General features: G+C 45.0%; 1 protein-coding gene across 1 annotated transcript; it reads left to right on the forward strand.

The window, feature by feature from the left end:
• Window positions 1–4,068: 4,068 nt before the first annotated feature.
• On the forward strand, window positions 4,069–18,596 carry LOC311221793 (zinc finger CCCH domain-containing protein 11A-like; the record flags this gene model as incomplete). The annotated part of the gene is given in 25 exon segments (XM_084307190.1): window positions 4,069–4,122; window positions 4,326–4,445; window positions 5,220–5,343; window positions 5,774–5,884; window positions 5,887–5,976; window positions 6,576–6,695; window positions 7,200–7,277; window positions 7,575–7,685; window positions 8,420–8,482; window positions 8,755–8,856; window positions 9,060–9,125; window positions 9,645–10,136; window positions 10,361–10,437; window positions 10,545–10,550; window positions 11,141–11,333; window positions 11,974–12,143; window positions 12,558–12,619; window positions 13,164–13,426; window positions 14,294–14,376; window positions 14,632–14,901; window positions 15,582–15,644; window positions 16,167–16,189; window positions 17,418–17,505; window positions 17,840–17,956; window positions 18,549–18,596. Coding segments are annotated over 25 exon segments (2,994 nt in total).
• Between the last annotated feature and the right edge of the window lie 2,459 nt (window positions 18,597–21,055).

The following is a 21,055-nucleotide window of genomic DNA, read 5'->3' on the forward strand; positions in this document are numbered from 1 at the left end:
GTGCCAGCTGCCATGGTTTATATATTGTAAAATTAGTGATTTGGGACTCGTGAGCACTGAGAAGAGATTAGCAATTGCTTAAGAGCTTTCCTTGTGTCGCTCTGGGGCAGGGAGATGGGTGAAACATCTTAGGCTTGAAAGTGATTCCCTGCAGAGTGACGTGCTCAGATCTGCACAACAGATCTGTCGTTTGGTCACCTTATTAGATCCCTGCTTGAGAGGTTGCTTGCAAGAATCGATTCCTCTTCACCTTGATGTGTCAAGCTAAAGACAAATCTGTGCCGAAGCACTGTCTGATCAGACGAGTGCCTCAGTTCAGGATTGTTCTTTGACAGCTACAGAAACAGCAGGACGATCAGCGCCTTCAGGAACAGATGAATTTGATCTTGAGGCTGTCATAAAACAGGTCCCTGAAGTTTGAAGACTCTTCAAATAGTTTGGGCCAGCAAGGAGCAGCTGTACGTGGCGGCTGCGGTAACTCGGGGCTCCGAGTCTCAGAGAGCGTGGTGAAAGGTGACCCCCAGCTGGCTGCTGGAGGAAGCTGAGGCAGCGTTCAGCTCTAACCTTTGCCTTCTTGGCTGGCATCTTTGCACTCCTGCTGTCAGTCGGTGTTGAGTGTCCGTCCCCCCCGCCTCAGACCGTGCCCTCAGATGTAGGCAGCGTTTAGCAGCTAGAATTCCCTCAAATAGAAAGAGTACAAATGATGCGTTTTCTGCTTTTGCTTTGGAACTCTTAGCTTGAGGTTTTCCTGCAGGCCATGAGGTTTCTTGCAGCAGCAGGGATGAGTTCTGTTAGCAAGAGGCTGTTCTGTGCTTCGACTGTGGGAAGATGAATGGTTACGTGTGCACCGTTAAATATAACTTGACACCTAGCACACCGCACTTGCAGCCTGTGGGGTGCTTTAACAAGCAGGTAAATCAGCAGAGGCTGTTTTGCAGCCGGGGTGATGCTGGGTGATTAAAAAGCAGGGGCAGAACAAGGAGTTTCTAGTGCTTGTTCTTGCTTGTCATCCGACTCTCCAATTCCACTGTTCTTTAAAAAAAAAAAAAAAAAACACAAACAAACAACAAAAAAAAACAAGGGGTAAGCATCTTAATATCTTTATTATAAATGGAAGGCACAAAACAGGCCAGCAACAGAGACTGTCCAAGAGAAATGCTTTGTGCTTTATAAACAAACAAGGCAGTACCCTTAGGTGGGTGTGATAATCCTCCTCTAATGCGTTTTTGGGGTGCAAAAATGGATTTGTTCCTTTCTTGCTCTTCTCTGCAGGACAAAGGCAGAATAGGCAACTGCAAAGTTAGACCAGGGAGGTCAGTTTGTTCCGTACTGAGAAAGACAAGCTTGTAAAACAAACTAGACAGATTTTCTTTGTACTATTCATCTTCCTTCAGCAAAGGCAAAGCTTATGACACTTGTTGGTGTGTATTTCCAGACCCCCAGCTACTGGCACTGTAGCGCATCTCTAATTCTTTGGTACAAAAGGTTCAAAATCTCTTAATGCAAAAATTTTACCAGCACCCTGGAGCAAAAAAAAAAAGAAATCGAAAAATCTTACCGACTTCTATTACAGACCTGCTGAGTGCACCAGAGTTACTCACTTTTATTCAGGCTTTCAGGGGCAACTTCAGTTGGTTTAGCGCTTGGATTGCTATGTTGGCAGATGTCAGTTTAAAAAAAAAAAAAAGCTTTTGAGGTCCTTTTTAAAATGAGACTGCTTTTTTGGAATTTGGAATACCGCAAGGTATTGTTGGTTTTGCTTTCTTCCCATTCCTTAGACCAGATCCATTCAGATTCTGAACAGCGTTCCCGGTCTGTTCAGGAAAATGGAAGGCAACAAGCAAAATGATGAGCTCTTTGGGCAGTCAAAAGAGCTAGATCTGGAGAGAGTTTTGAGTCAAACTTCCATGCTAAGGAGCACCAGTAATTGTTAGAAGTAGCTGCAGAGGAACCTGCATGGCACTGGGTGTGTTTCTGAAGGTGCTAAAGGTCCAAAGTGACGATTCCTATCCATACTAAAGAAGAGAAGGAAACTTTGCACTTAACTACTGTTTTTATTCCCTTTGTCCAGCAGTCAAAAGCAGTAACTAATATGAGAACCCAACTTTTCCTCTCTTTATTTTAGATTTGGGAAAATTCCCTGCCAAAAAAATATTTCCTGGAAAATTCACTAGTGTTTGTGTGAGTAAAAGCTTCCAACCTTTTATTATGAATTTGTAAGAACTATTTCATCCACTTTTGTCCAGAAGAGTCAGAAATAATTTGCACAGAAATGTGCAGCGTTTTAATGAAAGGATTCAGAATCACTCTAATTTGAACTTTATCTGGTCTGGTTGCAGGTTTTGTGACATTTAGTGTCTTTAAAAAAAAAGAAAAATCAAAATTTCTAGCTTCATATCAGAAAAAAGAAAAAAAAATGCTTGTGGCTAAATAAAATCTGTTGCAGCTCTGCTCAACGAAAGATCATTGGCTGTTAAATTGGACCTAAGTCGTCTTCTCTAACCTTTCATGATCCTGCAGCAATGGATGGTGATGGATATATGGATTAGGGAACAGCACGTGATGGCAAACCTGTGGTATTTGCTACAGCGCAGAAAGAAAAACCAAATTGCTTCCAAAAAATCAAACTAATTCAAAATCCTTGGTATCATGCAGCCATGCCACTGGCAAAGTGAGCATTCCCCTGCCTCTCAAAGCTTGCTGTACCCTTGATCTGCTGTCTTGCTGCTGTTAATTGATTGCAACTCTACGTGTCTGATCAGGGCTACGAGTTGTTCTCGATATGGAGATCATACAACATATACTGTGCACGCTTGTGTGTATAGATATGTTTATCCTGTATGCATGTACATCCGTATGCATATTTGTGTGCTGGCCCCCAGATCCCTCATGTTACAAAGCATCGGCCTCGAAGGCATACTCATCAAAATCTTTTGTAGAGCCTCCATTTTTTTCTAGTTCCCTCAAAATGAGAGAATTTTTATGCGCTCTCTGTGTCGAAAAGGCAAAAATTCTGATTTTCACTGTCGCTCTCGCTAACTTTCTCTCACTCCCTCCTCGTGTGTGTATAAACACAGATGTGTGTATGCGTATGCACATCCGTGGCTTTAGATGCACTGGTATGTTTTTTGCTGTACAGGTAATAAAGACGGGGAAAGGTTTTTGTGTTTTCTTAATAGGTGAAGAAATCTTGAAGACCAGAGATTGGAATATGCTGAATTTTAAATTAAAAAAAAAAAAAAAAAAAAAAGTTAAATTGTCTGGCTGTGGAAGATAGAGCCTCATTTTTGCAGCCACTTTGAATCACGAGTTCATCTCTAAATGCGCTGGTTTTTTTTTTTGTTTGTTTTTGTTTTGTTTTGCTTTTTGGTTTTTATTTTTTTGAAGAGCTAACTAACCCTGGCTGCGTCCAGTCTGAGAGAGCATTCAAATGGACTTGCTTCCTCTATTAGTTATAAGCTGTTTAAAAGCGCATCCTATGTTTGAATTGTGGATGAGAGGTTCCCTTGGCAAAGTGAGGAGGAAAATTCTTCCTACCCCTTTATTATTAATTCACGGATTCAGTCTTGGTTCGGCCTACAGGAGCAGTTAACTGGAAGCCTTTGAAGATCGATAACTTTGCTGAGGTTGTCCAGGTAGGTGAAATCGAAGACCCACAGTGCCTGGAACGTGCTGGTGGTTTTTTAAGGAGTGACTCCGTTTTCAGGCATCCAGATGTGCTCCAAGTCATATTATTGAGGATGTGGAAGAGAACGCTTGCTGACAAAGCTCCTGGCAGCTTTACAGAACTTTAATATTTAGTTAGTTCATGTAACAGCTGATTTCAAGGCTTTGCTCTCTTCGAGAGACTGATAACTTGATTTGATTAACTGAAGAAAGCTGGAAAAATGTTCGTTCCTCATTATTTTTCACTTGTTACTTTCTTTCGGGTTACTTTTAAAAAGAAGATTTCACCGATCACAAGCCAGTAGAAGACTTTCAGCCCAAGCAAGGGTGAAGACAGCTCTCTCCAAGAGCAGAGGAAGTCCCAGTGGAGAGAACCCAAGCTTGTTAGCAGAACTCGTCGGCATGTCTAAACAAGGAGACGACTGCTACTTCTATTTCTATTCTACCTGTACCAAGGTATGGCTGGTTTTCCTTTGCCTTGCTTTTTTTTCCCCTTTTTTTTTTCAGGAAGGAGTAGATTAGGAGGAGGAAGCACACTGGTCTTTGGTTAACTTGAGAACCAGATAGATTCTGAATTCAGTTGTAGCAACATGAGGCAGCAGCATGGCCATTTTTGAGGCTGTACTCTATTTTCCTTGTTGGTTTCCTTTTGGTTCCAGGGAGACAAATGTGCCTACCGCCACTGCAAAGCTGCTCTGGGCAATGAGACGGTCTGCAAGCTGTGGCAGGAGGGTCGTTGTTTCAGAAATGTCTGCCGATTCAGACACATGGAAATTGACGTGAGTGCCTAATGATGTGTTCTCAAAATAAATCAACAAAAGCATTTTTCAGTGCCGTAGGTGTACTGATTGTGCTTTTGCAGGATAGATTCGTTTGCTTCAAAATCATACTGGTTTCTGTTACCAAGAGGGGGGGTGGGAGGAAGCAGAGGGAAATAAAATCAATGCCTTAGGTATGTCTTAGCAAGATATTTTTTTTTTTTATTAGATGCTGACAGTTTTCTCAAGAGATGCAGAATAGCTGTTAAATAGACTGCTCAAACCTGCTGGAGCAGGGGGGTAATAAACAGGCTGTTCTATCCTCATGGGAGCAGGCTTGATAATGAACTATCAGGTCTCTTCTGACCCACAGTCCTTCAGATAACGCTGTTGTAGCTGCCTGGGGTAGGAAGTGGGGAAAGTTAAAGGTGCAGCAGAACTAAGTGTCCAAGAAGTAGTTCTAGACAGGGTTAGCCTAGGCAATTTCAGATGTTCTTTTTCCCTCTGAATAATCCTAGTATAATCCTAGGTGTATTAGTTTAACCCACCCTCAACGGATGTCTGAGAGTGCCTGTCTTCTCAAACTGAATGATGACCAATCTAAATGTGCATAGTGGTTACAGCTTATGCAAACTTTGTGAATATGCCCAGAAATACTACACTTAACTGAGAAACTGACCTTTGGAATGATGTTTCAGCACTGTGTTGTGACAGCTGTCACGATCTGGAGCTGTGCATCTCTTTGCAAGCCTCAGGTGCATGTTATCACAAGCTTTTCTTTCTTTCTGTCTTCAGAAAAAGCGCAGTGAGATTCCTTGCTACTGGGAGAACCAGCCGGGAGGCTGTCAGAAAGCCAACTGTGCTTTTCATCATGCAAAGGGACGTTACATCGATGGACAATTCTTACCACCAAGCAAGAGTGAGTTTAGGTCCTTTTTCTTTAAGCGCTGAAGAATTAATTTTGAGTAGTACTTAGTGGGTGCCAATCCTGTAGGGGGCATCAGGTAACTGTTCATTTGTGAGTGCAGGAAAAGGTCTGCAGTCATAGGTGTACTGCACCGAGTGTACTGCTGGTGTTTGTTTTCTGCTTTCGTGCTCAGCTTCTCTTTGCTTAGTGTGATGTTTGCCTTGCAGTTTGCTTCCTGTTGTTTCCTCTTTTGCTGGGTGGTAGGGAGATGTGTTGTTGTTCGAAGGGAAGTCATTGTTCACGGCGTAAGCAGTGATGGGATGGGCAAAAGGAGATGCTGAACTCGTTGTCTGTGCGGGTTATCTGCCTTTGCTACCATCTCTTTGCATTGTGGTCAAAGTTTTAAACTACCATATTACCGATGATCCTCCTCTTCCTCTAGCTACACTGCCAAGTCCGCCTGAGTCCGCGGACAATGATTTGAAAGTGGCTCAGATGTCACTGCAGCAAAACAAACTTTCTGTCCAGTCAAATCCCTCTCCACAGCTAAGGGGGTGACGAAAGTGGAAAACTCTGAAAATGTCCCAAGCCCTACACACCCTCCAGTTGTAATCAATGCTGCAGATGATGATGAAGGTGATGATGGTGAGCATGTTTTGGTTCTTGGAACGAATTTGTGCTGTAAATGATTGTGTAAATCTTTGGTTCTTGAAGGAATCTGTGCTGTAAATGAATGTGTTAAATCTTTGGTTCTTGAAGGAATCTGTGCTGTAAATGAATGTATAAATCACAGATGACCTGAGGTCTGACTAGCAATAGGGCAGGCAGTCTGGCCAGGTCACTGGTGGCTTTGTCTGGCAGTCGGTGGACAGAACCTGAAACGTTGGAGGAAAGCTTAGAACCACTCCTGGCTTTAGCTGGTCTGTTGTGTAAAGTTCTATGTGAAACTAGGAAGGAAATTTCTTTTTTCTGTCTGAAGAGCAATGTGTTGTGTAGTAGTTAAAGCTGCAGAGAGAATCTAGAGTCCTAGATGTTTTGTCCTAGTGTATTCTACTTAGGAGTTCATCAGGTCAGTGTAGCTGTTTAAAAACAAACAAACAAAACAAACAAACAAACAAACAAAAAAAACCACAAAACAGCAACAAAGTTTTTTATATGAACCATGGGCTGAAGTGTCACTGCATGAGCTACGTAATCATGACCAATCTGGTCTATGCATAACTGAATCGATTTTTCCCCTTCAGACCAACTTTCTGAGGAAGGAGAAGAAACTAAAACTCCCGTCCAGCATCCAGCTGCGGAAGGCAAAAATGGATTACGGGTGATTTCCACTTGGAAAGGCAGTTCTACTACTACTAAACAAGGTATGCCAGCACCTTAGTAGGATAAATCAGAAGAACTTGACAGTTAACTCAAAAGCAGTGTGGTGTAAAAACACAACAAAATGTAGGGGTGCTGAATGGAGTCGGTTATTCCATGATCTCATTTCTGCCATTAATACCATCATGTGCCCATTGGGTCAGAAAGGTGAACTCCTTTTCTTTACTTTTGGAGAACAAAACAGGGCCACAGCATGGAGTTTAAATGGCTGCACGTGCAGCCTTGCAACCACTGTTGATAAGCCATATCTAACGATAGAGGGATCTAATATCGTGTAAATGGATTAAAATTAAAACTACATTTTGAACCCTGAAGGATGAAAGGAGGGGCAAAATGCCATTGGTTCTATGGCTCTTTCACTTGTGAGGAGTGTTGACAGGCTTTATTCTAAATACTTCAGAAAGTTCCTGAGCGCTAAGAAGCCTGAGGACCTGTGGTCCTCAGTGAGTGCCTCTAAGCCTGTCTCATGAACTGTTTCCTGTTTTCAGAGGGCAATCTGAATTTTGGAATAAAAACACTTGAGGAAATCAAATGGCAGAAGATGAAGGAAAAAAATAAGAGACACGGTGCTGAGTTAATATTCCCTACTTTCTTATCCTGTTCACGGCAGGTGATGGTGACTGGGAGCTGCTTGAGGGACAGACTTCCATTTTTAGCTGGGGGCATAAAGCAACCTGATTCTCAGCCAGCTGGTATTCTAAATGGGAGTTCAAAGGGCAACCAGAGGCAAATTAGTCACCTCTCTTCTTTACATGCTCTGCTTGCTGTATTTTTGACAGTAACAAATCATTTAAAGTTTTTTGTTCTTTGTGATAGTTTTTTATGTTGGGTAAACTTCCTTATGTTTTGGTTGCTCTGAACAGAAGGTTCTTCAAGATCTTCTCTTCGTCCCGTTGATTCTATGATTTTTCCTGCTCCAGAAAAGGAAAATGTCCGGACAGTGGTGAGAACTGTGACACTGTCTTCCAAGAAAGGTAATAATGAATGCTTTTGTTTTGATTTCATTACTCCTAAACTGGAGGGTTAAGCAATACTTGAAACAATTCACCCATGTTAGCCTTCTGGTGCTGCCTTCTGTTCAAAACATGCTTTTATGCTTAAAGTCCCTGGTTGTACTGGAAAGATTTGGTGCTCAGGTTAAGTGCAGTGGCAGGAGAAAAAAAAAAAAAAAGTGTCAGTATGCCAATAGGGGGGTAACTGAAAAACAGAAGAGTAACGAGAAGAAAGAGCTGTAGAAGACAGTGCTATATACGAAGCAATTTCTGAAGCATTAAAGAGGCTGACAGTGGCAGGTGTGGACACAGTATGACAGGAGTTTGTGTATAAATTGTTTAGAGCTGTGCAAATGCCTTTTAAAGGGAAAAAAGTGTGGAAGTACTTTTACTCGTAGACATTCACCTTAGAAAGGAATATTTCTCAGCATTTGTACCTAAGAATATTCTGCTTGCTTATGCAGCTTTGTTCTGCACAAAGTATAGGTGTCAAGCAGACTCAGATTCACTCTCTACTATCTCAGCTGAAATTTGAAGCAAGCACTGAGACTATTAATATTTTTTTCTATGTTAATTATAGTTAAAATATGAGTTTATGTGGTTTAGCTGTCAAAAGAGTGTCTGACTGGGGTTTTTTGGACATGGGCTAACAGGATACTATTTCTGTTGGCTACTGGTTTCTGTGAAATAGAAAAAAAAATTCCCTTTTGTTTTAGGGGAGGAACCTGTGGTTCGAGTAGATCTTGCTGATAGACAAGGAAAACGGAAAGCCTCCGCGGGTAAGAACTTTTTATGAGCTGTTATGTAGCTGTTATGTTATGCTGCCTTCTATATATGACTGCATTAAAGAGTATTTGTGATGTATGAAAGGAAAATACATTGCAGTGGAGATCTGTATTGACTGCAGAAACGGCAAAAAAAAAAAAAAATCATTTAGCAGCTGAAAGGCAATTCTATGAAAATATGCTTGAAAAATAGAAGCTTATTGTTGACTGTTCTCAAACCTTCCTGCAAAGAAAAGTTCTTACAATATTCCTTGTTTTCTCTGAAGATGATGTAAGCAGCCTTCCAGTGAAGCGCAGCCTTGCTGAAAGGCTGGGGAAGAAGGTAGAGGCTCCGGGAAATGCTGACAAAGCACCCAAGAGAGAGACAGGTACTAAACGGGCATCTGGATTGGATTCCTGGGTTTTGTATTTAGTCTTTCTGTTTGTCCTTTTCCAGTGATGTTTCTTTTTGCATGTTGGCTGAGGTCGTAATCACTGGGATTCAAAGTCACCTTTCCTGTCTTGTTTTGAAATGTGAACCTGAAGTTGACATTATGCAGCCTCCCTAATTCGTTCTTTTTCTGTTTTGCAGTTCGAGTTCCCAAGTCTCTGAAGGACAGGCTGGGATTACCTCCTAAACAGACCAGTACTGAGAGAGGTAACAGCTGGATATTAAATGTGCTTTCTCCTCCTTCCTTTCCATGAACTTGGAGTGCTTTCATACATCCCTAAAAACTAATTTAAACGAAAACAAAGAACTGACGCCTCTTGCTTGAGTGCTGAAGCTCTTCTGACAGCCACTATCAGAACTCTGGCTCTAGGTGTGTGTTTATTTTCTACTTGTGCCTTGTCAAGGTTTTTAGCTGCTTCTGTGAAGCGTTACGTACAATTAGAATAGAACCACTGCCAGGAGCAGGAATTTGAAATGCAGACTAAAAAAGTAATAAAGTAAAGCAGCATTTCTGTGTAGCAGTTCTCTCTGGATAGGGCTGGTCTTCAAAATACAAGTGGCTCAAAGGAAGAGGAGAATGTTGTCCTAGGGATATTGTTCTAAGATGCATTATTGGGAACAGTCAAGATTAGTTTTCCTTAGTGCTCTGACAAATTTTGGAGACTTAAAATATTGCTGGACTCTCTTTAAATGTTGGTGCTTCTCCTCATTTCTTGATGATGACAGGGAAGGCTGCTAAGCCGATGGGAGAGATCCATGTGAAAACACTGGAGGAAATCCGTCGCGAGAAAGCTCTTCAGAGACACGAAACTCAAGCCAAAGCCGAGGCTGAAGGGCATGGTAAAACTGAAGATTCCAGCGCAGGGGCAAGAGCTGCTCATGCAGGTGGCATCAAAACTTTCTCTGAAGCCTTGTCTGAAAAAAAGAATAATCGCTTGGTAGAAGAGAAGAAAAAAGCGGGAGAATCCCATAGCAAGAGCAAAATTCAGGGTGAGTCCAAGAAGCAGCTCGCTCTGCCCGGGCCCAGCAAAGGGCAGGCGAAGGAGCCGGCAGGAAAAGTCAAGCCAGAAGGAGAAGTGCGTGTTAAAACCTTGGAAGAAATAAAGCGTGAGAAAGCTCTGCGGATGCAGCAGAGTGAAGGAAATGTGCCAGCTCCCTCAGCACAACCCGGACCTGCCCCAGCAGAGCAGAAATCTTTATGGAGCACAAAACTAACAGGTAATAAGATGCTTTAATGCCTGCCCCAGAGAGGTGCTTCCCATATTGAGCAAGTTCAGTTTGCTCAGGATCTGCTTCATGGATAAATGCTGAATGGCTTGCACATTGTAGCCTTTCTCTCTCTCTCTCATGGGACACAAGGAAATAAATGCACAAAGGAAACAAGTACCCAGCTTTCTTTATTTCTGCCGTTGACAAAACTTTTTTTTTGTCTTTTTTTAAAGCACCTGAAAAAGAAGAAAAGAAGACAGTGGAATTGAACCGGCCTTTTCCTAAACTTTCCTCTGGACCTGATGTACAGGTGAGTCCTCTGTGAAGACACACATACATTCGTACAATTTCTGATAATTCTGACAAGTTTTGTTACTCACCGTGTGCCACCCTCTTGAGTGTGTTCTTACCCTTCAGCACCTGGTAGGAGCTGCAGTGCAGTCTAAATCCTATCGCCAGCAGCATTTCCAGACAGCTCTGTAATCCTCAAACTTGGAATCAGTCTATTTATACCACAGCAACAACGAAACCCTGTTAGCACCAGCTGAAATCTACACAGTTAACGTGGAGGGAATTCTTTTTGTTCTTACTGACTTGATCTGTCAGACACGAAGGATTTAATACAGAAGGCCAGAGTTCTGTGTTCAAGGAAATCAATCTGTCAGTGGATACTGTATAGGGGAACTTGTATGACTTTCTGCTGCTTAAAAAGAATGTGATAAATAGATGTACAGCAGAACACCCTAGCTGTTTAAAGAAGCTTGCCGTAGTGGATATTGCAGATACGTGAGACTGCGTCCATAGTAAAGCATAGCTCTTGTTACAGGCAGAATTTTATGGGAAAAAAAAAAAAAAAAAAAAAAACCACAACAGTAACCTGAACGAGATTAATATGCTGTTCCACATCAAGACCATTTTGGAGGGATTGCTGATCAGATTTTCTTAACGAAATCTCCACGGATTTTTTTTTTTTTTTTTTGTCCTATTCATGCACTCCTTTTCTTTCCTTCTAGCCCACTCAGCAGAGCGGAACTCGTAAATGTCCAGAGAAGAGCTTTGAAGAGAGACGGTGGGAGAAGTGGCAACAGAGAGAACAACAAGAGAAGCTTCGGCAGGAGGAAGCTGCTGTCAAATCTACTGCTGGCTTCTTTAATACTGAACCAGCAGGGAAAGTGGCAGCTCAATTTCAGGGCCAGGAAGCTAAAAGTAAGTGTTGAAGGTTAAGAGTTACTTAGGTTGTCTTCTGAAATACAGACAGAAGATGACAATTCTCATGCTGTAACTCTGGCAGGGTGCATTTTGCCACGCAATGCTACGAAGCAAAGGGTGTACTTTCTTTTTCTTAGTTTGTTTCTTTTCCTGCCAGCCAGATGTTAGGTAAGGAATGGGAGACTAGAAAATGACACTACAAGTGTGGACTTTGTAGAACAGCTTAACTGTGGGACATCACTGCAAGGGAGAGGAAGCTGGTACAACAGTTGCATACACTCTTGTCCTACTATAACTGCTGCTTTTTCCTTTCCTAGCGGGAGCAGGACTTTAAATATAAAAGCCGTCTATATTTGTGAACCTAGCTTGCACTTAGGATTGCTATGTGTCGGAGGTGTCCCTTGTCCTGGATTATTATTTACTGTAGCTCTTTGGTTTCTTTGTTCCTTTGTATGGCTTGTTGGTAGACAGAGTTTACTATGTGGAAAAGATTCCTGAGAATCCAGGCAATGGCGGTGTAATTGTGCTGGCCAAATGCATTTAACTGTGTAGAAGGACTGTGGAAATGATTAAGAGAACCTGGATTTTTCGTGAGGCAGAGCAAGACTGTATCAGTTCTCTCTTCCTTTTACTCTAGCCAACTTTATGACACCTGCGAAGCCTTCGCGTGGGAAAGTCACTTTCCCCAAGAAGAAGGCACTGAAACGTAAGGCACCTGGGAGTTATCCCTCTGCCATAGCAGCTGTGGAACTACAGACTGCCTTTGATGCTGACATGATGGGACCTCCAGCCAGAAAAGCAGCCATGGTAAGGCCAGGGGCTAATGCAGAGATGGATCCCTTGCTAAATTTCTACCCTCCTCTAGGAGAAAAGGTGGAAAACTCAAACGTTCTGCAGGCCTTCTGTTTCCTTTGAAATCCAGTAGCTGTCTCTAGGATGCTTGTAGAACCCTTCTGTATTTATGAGATGAATGGCACTCTTTAACCGGTACTCTGATGCTGTGATTTCTCTGGTGTGGGGGATTTTGTCCATTAATGCTATGTTCTTAAAAGACACAAGATCATGAGTAACCTCCATGTGAATGTGAACTTTCTTCAGGAGCACCTTGCTTTTGTATTTTGGCCACGGCTCCGCAATGCCAGAGGAGAAGCAGTGTGGAGGAAAAAGCTATTAAGGAATCTTTTACCCATGTGTCATAAATACTGTTTTGCTGCTTTCTAGGGTGTTTCAGACGTGCCGGAGCACGTCCCAGCCATCAGACTTGAAGAAAATCCCCCAAACAGGTGACAACCCCAACTTGCTCTTTTTCTTAATCAGTGTATATCCCCAGGGAAACATAAGTTCTGTCACATGTGGGAAAAAATGAGGGTTCTGAGATAATTAAAGCCCAAATCCATCAAAGGAATAAGTCACCTGAAACCACTTTCTAGCAGCTAGCAGGATTACTTAATTAGGCTTTCTTGAAATGCTGCAAGTCAGCACAGCTTTCCGGTGACTTCTTGGGTTGTCTGAATACCTGAACGAGGATGAGGTGAAGTTCTACTTCCTCGTGAGGTGATAGATGATGAGTAGTGTCCTCTGCCTTTTGATCCTCAAGAATGCCACCTCAACTCCAGGTGCCCTGGCTTCACAGATAAACCCCCAGACTGAAAAATGTACCTGGTAACGCATCGGGCTCTAAATGTAGCCCTGGGTTGATTGATAACAATCCCTGTGTAAGATTGAAGCGTAGGAGGGCTTGCCTACAGTTTTAAGAGCCGGTTTGCAGGAAAGGGATTTCCCGTTAAGAAATGGCATATCCTGATTGTTCTTTCTTGCTCTCCCAAGACCTGAAGTGCGTCTTGGAAGCCCGGAAAGATTTGAGGAGCAGATGGAGATGGATCTCGAGACCTCGACCTCAGCTTCTTCCCAGCTAGAAGAGGCACGGACACGCCGGCTGAGTTCCACAGGGAACGCGCCCTTATCTGCGGATGAAGATTTTGAGAAGCTACTTTGGGAAATCTCAGGAGGCAGACTGGAAGCCGAAATCGACTTAGACCCAGGGAAGGACGAGGATGACCTCCTCCTTGAACTCTCCGAGATGATTGACAGTTGAACTGCGTAGTCCTATGGTAGAATTAAAAAAAAATTAAAAAAAATTAAAACTGTTCTTCTTGTTGGATACCCCGAGGTGATCCTTTTTCTAACTGAGGCTTTGCAATGAGACTTAAAGCACAGTCCAAAGTGGTAGAAATTGGCAGGATCTGCACTCAGTTGTCCTAAACTTCCATGCTGGTCAGAGTTAAGGTCTTGTGCATCCGTTCTGTAACTATAGGTGGTTACCTTCGATATCGAGAGGACAAAGCACTTCTTTTGGCACAGAAAGATCTCCATTGGCACGCCATGGTGGCTGCAAATCGATCTTCTGATGGAGCGATGCTCTGAAGGCTTAAACGTAAAGCTTCTTCCTTCCTCCGCCCTTGGCACAACTCGATGTTGGGCACATTGTGAAGCTTCGGTGTTCTGATTTCTCGGACAGTTGATAGCCAAATCCTGGAGTTACTATGTCAACTCTTGACTTTTACTCGTGTATGCCATTGTTTTGACTGTACCCGTGTCAGATGATGAAGCTGTAGGGGTGGGAGGGAGCAGAATCGTTATTCCAGTGTGTTGTGGACCAAACTTGCTGCCAGGAGTGGGGGTGGGGGTCAGCCCACCCAGCCTTCCTTTCAATTATCAGGGAGGATCAAATGGTGAAAAGCAGCAGCTCTGCCATGCGGCTCCGCTACCCCCACTCCCTTCTCTTGTGCTGTACCAAAGTTCCCCCAGGCTTTGGTTGGTGCTTTTTGCTGGTGTGAGGACTCCGGGGCGAGCAGTCGGGACTCTGCCGCAGTTACGGGGTCGATGAAGGGTTGTTTAAGTGCCTCTTGGTTTTAAAAGTTGCTCCCCTGAGCTGCTGGCTCTGCTGCCTGCTACAGCAAATGTTCGGGTGCCATCAGCATCGCGCTTGGGCGTGGGCACTGACTCTGCGGAGGACAAAGCTGAGATTCGGGTGTATTGTGTACCCTGCCACCAGCCATCGTTTTTTTTCCCCTAGCAGATCAATTTTGAATTATTTTCCGAACTTTTCGCGGCACGGTAGGCTCTTCCAGCTATGATTTGTGAAGCTGTGGGGGCCCTCAGGCATTTGCTGCTGGCAGAGGAAAAGCGCTTGTCGAATTTGTTGTAAATACTTAATGTTTGGACAAAACCACACGTCTCTGTGTGTGTGTGTGTGTGTGTGTGTGTGTGTGCTGTGACGCCCCGGCCCCACCAGGGAAAACCTCCGCCGACGAAACTGCTGCTGGAGCTCACGCAGGCCTTCATCGTGCCAAAGGACTTCACGGGGACTTCTGCCGGCTCAGTAATGGGGGAGAAAAAGCAAAATCAGGAGGAGGAGAGCTCAGAGACTGCGCCCACCTGCCCTCGCTTTCCCTTCACCCCAAGCCCTGTTCTACGATCAGCCTTCGCCTCTTCTGCCTGCGGTGCTGGCAGCGGGAGCGGCGAGGCGGCGGCAGCCATGGCGTACCGCGGGCAGGGCCAGAAGGTGTAGAAGGTGATGGTGCAGCCCATCGTATCCTTCCTGCGGCTGGGGGGTGCCGGGGAGGTGGGTGGGGGGCGGCTCGGACCTCAGGGGGCTCGGATCTGGGGCCCTGGGGGCTCGGCCCGGGCCTTGAGGCCTTGTCCCGGGGCCCTGAGGCCTCGTTGTGGGGTTTGGGGCCTTGCCCCGAGCCCGGAACTGTTGTCCCCGTGCTGAGCCCTTAACGCAGCGCCCCAGAACCTCATCTTCCGCTACCTGCAGAACGTGAGTACTGCGGGGAGGGGGTGGGGATGGGGATTTGGGGGTGTGGGGGGAGTGGGGAGGGTCTGGGGATTCCCCTTGGTGAGTTTTCGGCTCCTGGCCGTGTCCCGGGACGAGTTTGTGGGGGATGGAGAACTGTGCGGCGTGCTGGTGGGCACAAGGAGCCCAGCGTTTCCCCCTCGTGTAGCCGGGCATGCAGGGGTTTTCCCTTGTGACTGGAAACGTGTTCTTCACCGAACGTGTAGTATTCACCCGATGGTATAACGCTCAAATGTCAGATTGCTCATTGAAACTGCCCCTGAGAGTTGCTCCTCGGAGCGTTTGGGAGCTGTCGTGGCTGTGGCTAGCAGGTATTTCTGAACACATGAGAGAACAAAAGTGCTCTATGTTTGTGGCCCAACTTACTCTCCTCCTTCGTTCTGCAGAGGTCGAGGATCCAGGTGTGGCTCTATGAGCAGGTGAACATGCGGATAGAAGGCTGCATCATCGTGAGTATCCGCACGTCCCCATGTTTCATCTTTCATTTTGCCTCATTCACAATCGTGTTTTTTGGTCAAGAAAAGTTATCACAAGGAAAAAAAGATTTGTACTTCTCTGCCCTTCCCCTCGCCCTGCCCTTCCCTCCCGCTCCTGAGCCCTTCCTCAGGCCTTGCTGGGCCCTCTGTCCGGCTGTCTGTCCGTCCATCCGACCCTCTGGCCATCTGTCCCACCACCCTGCCCTGTCCCTGCCCTCTCCTTAAGGAAGCAAAGAGTCCCCGGGCTGCCTTCTTGGGGGGGGGGAAGAGGGGAGGTTCTGCTGAGAAAAAAATGAAAGATTTCCCCCTTAACGGGCGCCTTGCGAGCTATTTCAAGTTCCAACTTTCTGCCTTCCTTCCGTAGCAGTGCCTCTAAGGGGTGCGTTGTAAGGCAGCCCTCATCTGGCGCGTTACTCCTCCGTTCCCCCGAGGAACTGCCTTCAGGATCTGACTGACTCTGAATGCACCCGGTTGTCGCCTTAATTTCTCCTTTAGCTTGCTGAAAACAAGCCGGTTGGGTGACCTTTTGCGTTTCTCGCTTAAAATTTAGATCGAGGAGGTCTGTGTTTCCTTACGCTGATGTCCACGCTGAAGGTGCAGAAGGGTTCCGTGCTGTTGCTTGGGTCAGCCTTGTTGCCAGGTTCGGAATGTTTATCCTACCAGTGCTTCGGTGCTGTTGGGCTGCACTCAGAGTGTGAGCTCTGGGCGTTATTTCTCAAATACTGCGTTATTTGAGCGTACAGACCCGAGATATTCTGCGGAGAGGTGATTTAAGGCACGTCAGAACCACCGCTGTGGCGTGTGCCAGCGTCGGACGCCCGTTCGAGTGATTGGGCGGAGCAGGTGAATTGAATTTGGTGCTGGGTGGCGAGGTGGTGTTGGGGGAAGAGCTAGGCTAAGGAGAGCTTCCTCTTGCTCTGCCCCTTCCCATCTCAAATGGCCGCTTCCTGGGGAGATGGGTTCGTTGGGAGGTTAACTACAACGTTACAGTGAGGATGAGGAATCATCTTTAGTCCTGTAGGTATTTGCTGCCAGGCCGCAGCGTTGATTTCAGAAATTGTATTTAAAAAAGGGAAAAGAAAGGAAAGATGTATTCTTTACCATACTCTCTTTTCTCGGAGAGTAGATGGAGGAGCTTCAGCAGTGCCCTTCCTCCGGAAACGATTCCCAGTGTCTGCTCAGACACTGAGGAGGAAAATGGAGGAGAGCCACCCGATAGAAATAAAGGAAAGAAGGGGTCATGGATTAAGGGAAAAGCACTACTTAAAAAATTGGTGCTCTCTAAAAACGGGTTAAGGGTTTGGGACCTGCAGGTGCTGCCTACAGCTGTGTGCGTTGCAGTCGTGCCTGTTGCCACTGAGCAAAACGGGGAGAGCTGCTTTGTCGAACGCGGCGTGTTAAAGCACGTGCCACTGCCTGGAAGAAAAGCACGGACTTCCCTCGTGTGGGACTTCTTCCCTAGCGATCTGTGGTTTACCTGATGGTTTCCCATAAGCTGTGAATGTTTAAAAGAAAAAAAAAAAAAAAAAAAAAAACCAACACCAACGTTGAGAGTGGTGAAGCAGATCCTCACCTGGGGACTCAGAATCAGCAATGACATCACCATGCGAAGCATTGTGTGTGCTTCGGGTCGGGGCTGCTGCGAGCCTCGCAGCGGGAAGGGAGAGCGGATCCGGGGTGCCTCTGTGTCAGCCCTCTGCCCTGGTGGCTTCGTGAGCACTGAGAGTTTGACTCCTGTGTTCCCAGCTTTCGCTTGCGCACCTGTGGTGTGGCAGACCCAGCGAGCTGCTTCCTCAGCTGGAGGAGGAAGAGGAGTGACCTCAACATTGCCGAGGTAAAGCACAATTATGGAAAATATTTGGCAAAGATGTGGGTTGTACCAGTGCGGCTGCTGCAGCTGCAGCAGATCCTGGAGCATTGGAGAAGATAGAGAGGGGTTTCTTCGTGAAAAGAATGCTGTTAAAAGTGTTTTCATGCCAGAAATTAGGATAAACGCCTCTGTTGTTTGACATCCTCTTTTGACCGGGCACATTGGCATTACAGCGTACCTGGCACGCTGTTTGTATTAAAAAAAAAAAAAAGGTGTTTTAGTCAGGGCAGGCCAGAAACCTGCCTTGGCACTTGCACATCGCAGCAATGCTTACAGACCCTGCATCCTGGCCTGGCAGCCAGGATCTAAATCCGATGGTGCTGTTGGTAAACTGAAGCTCAGGAAGCGCTTCTGGGTTTTTCTGTCCTTCCATGTGAATTTTTACCCTGTGAAGATGGTGTATGAAGCTATTTTCGTAACAACAAATAGGTTTAAAAGCAGTTTCAGTTTAACATCTACATGCTTGGGTGTTATTAACAGAGCTTTGTATACTGAGCTGGTGCTTGGTAGGAGAAAAAACATAAATCTTACCTGGGAAACCTGGAGCCCCTCAGCTACATACTGCTATGAGGAAACTCAGCTGTAAGAACACACTTAAATAACACCTCACCAGAGCTGTTGTGCTCCTGACCAGCAAAGGCACCTTTTTCCAACACTGTCGTACTGGAAGTTGATGCAGCTGGTTCCATCCGTAAAGTGTGACTGTACAGTGCTGTAAAAGAAATATTTTTTCACAGCTTTGGAGAAAGTGAAGCAGAGAAAACCACACATAACCACTGATACCTGGACCCCAAACTGCCACAGACTGACAGTGATGCCCACTGGATATCTCCTGATACCCTGCTGCCTTCTGACTGCTCCAGCAGAAGTCCCGTTTTAATTAGCCAGCAGGTCCCTCTGAGGGAGGGACTTTGCTAAAACTCCTGCCGTAGGAAGTATCCTACGGGAGCCAAGTTGCTAAACTGATGTGTGGTTTTCCCTTAACCCCCTCACCCCTGACTTTCCAGCTCCTGACGACACTGCCAACGTGTGCAGTGTCACCGTGTGCCAACTAGGTGCCAGCTGCCATGGTTTATATATTGTAAAATTAGTGATTTGGGACTCGTGAGCACTGAGAAGAGATTAGCAATTGCTTAAGAGCTTTCCTTGTGTCGCTCTGGGGCAGGGAGATGGGTGAAACATCTTAGGCTTGAAAGTGATTCCCTGCAGAGTGACGTGCTCAGATCTGCACAACAGATCTGTCGTTTGGTCACCTTATTAGATCCCTGCTTGAGAGGTTGCTTGCAAGAATCGATTCCTCTTCACCTTGATGTGTCAAGCTAAAGACAAATCTGTGCCGAAGCACTGTCTGATCAGACGAGTGCCTCAGTTCAGGATTGTTCTTTGACAGCTACAGAAACAGCAGGACGATCAGCGCCTTCAGGAACAGATGAATTTGATCTTGAGGCTGTCATAAAACAGGTCCCTGAAGTTTGAAGACTCTTCAAATAGTTTGGGCCAGCAAGGAGCAGCTGTACGTGGCGGCTGCGGTAACTCGGGGCTCCGAGTCTCAGAGAGCGTGGTGAAAGGTGACCCCCAGCTGGCTGCTGGAGGAAGCTGAGGCAGCGTTCAGCTCTAACCTTTGCCTTCTTGGCTGGCATCTTTGCACTCCTGCTGTCAGTCGGTGTTGAGTGTCCGTCCCCCCCGCCTCAGACCGTGCCCTCAGATGTAGGCAGCGTTTAGCAGCTAGAATTCCCTCAAATAGAAAGAGTACAAATGATGCGTTTTCTGCTTTTGCTTTGGAACTCTTAGCTTGAGGTTTTCCTGCAGGCCATGAGGTTTCTTGCAGCAGCAGGGATGAGTTCTGTTAGCAAGAGGCTGTTCTGTGCTTCGACTGTGGGAAGATGAATGGTTACGTGTGCACCGTTAAATATAACTTGACACCTAGCACACCGCACTTGCAGCCTGTGGGGTGCTTTAACAAGCAGGTAAATCAGCAGAGGCTGTTTTGCAGCCGGGGTGATGCTGGGTGATTAAAAAGCAGGGGCAGAACAAGGAGTTTCTAGTGCTTGTTCTTGCTTGTCATCCGACTCTCCACTTCCACTGTTCTTTAAAAAAAAAAAAAACAAAAACAAACAAACAACAAAAAAAAACAAGGGGTAAGCATCTTAATATCTTTATTATAAATGGAAGGCACAAAACAGGCCAGCAACAGAGACTGTCCAAGAGAAATGCTTTGTGCTTTATAAACAAACAAGGCAGTACCCTTAGGTGGGTGTGATAATCCTCCTCTAATGCGTTTTTGGGGTGCAAAAATAGATTTGTTCCTTTCTTGCTCTTCTCTGCAGGACAAAGGCAGAATAGGCAACTGCAAAGTTAGACCAGGGAGGTCAGTTTGTTCCGTACTGAGAAAGACAAGCTTGTAAAACAAACTAGACAGATTTTCTTTGTACTATTCATCTTCCTTCAGCAAAGGCAAAGCTTATGACACTTGTTGGTGTGTATTTCCAGACCCCCAGCTACTGGCACTGTAGCGCATCTCTAATTCTTTGGTACAAAAGGTTCAAAATCTCTTAATGCAAAAATTTTACCAGCACCCTGGAGCAAAAAAAAAAGAAATCGAAAAATCTTACCGACTTCTATTACAGACCTGCTGAGTGCACCAGAGTTACTCACTTTTATTCAGGCTTTCAGGGGCAACTTCAGTTGGTTTAGCACTTGGATTGCTATGTTGGCAGATGTCAGTTTAAAAAAAAAAAAAGCTTTTGAGGTCCTTTTTAAAATGAGACTGCTTTTTTGGAATTTGGAATACCGCAAGGTATTGTTGGTTTTGCTTTCTTCCCATTCCTTAGACCAGATCCATTCAGATTCTGAACAGCGTTCCCGGTCTGTTCAGGAAAATGGAAGGCAACAAGCAAAATGATGAGCTCTTTGGGCAGTCAAAAGAGCTAGATCTGGAGAGAGTTTTGAGTCAAACTTCCATGCTAAGGAGCACCAGTAATTGTTAGAAGTAGCTGCAGAGGAACCTGCATGGCACTGGGTGTGTTTCTGAAGGTGCTAAAGGTCCAAAGTGACGATTCCTATCCATACTAAAGAAGAGAAGGAAACTTTGCACTTAACTACTGTTTTTATTCCCTTTGTCCAGCAGTCAAAAGCAGTAACTAATATGAGAACCCAACTTTTCCTCTCTTTATTTTAGATTTGGGAAAATTCCCTGCCAAAAAAATATTTCCTGGAAAATTCACTAGTGTTTGTGTGAGTAAAAGCTTCCAACCTTTTATTATGAATTTGTAAGAACTATTTCATCCACTTTTGTCCAGAAGAGTCAGAAATAATTTGCACAGAAATGTGCAGCGTTTTAATGAAAGGATTCAGAATCACTCTAATTTGAACTTTATCTGGTCTGGTTGCAGGTTTTGTGACATTTAGTGTCTTTAAAAAAAAAAAAATCAAAATTTCTAGCTTCATATCAGAAAAAAGAAAAAAAAATGCTTGTGGCTAAATAAAATCTGTTGCAGCTCTGCTCATCGAAAAA

This window comes from Netta rufina (assembly GCF_964035555.1).
Source record: "Netta rufina genome assembly, contig: SCAFFOLD_53, whole genome shotgun sequence".
In the NCBI taxonomy this organism is placed as follows: Eukaryota; Metazoa; Chordata; class Aves; order Anseriformes; family Anatidae; genus Netta; species Netta rufina.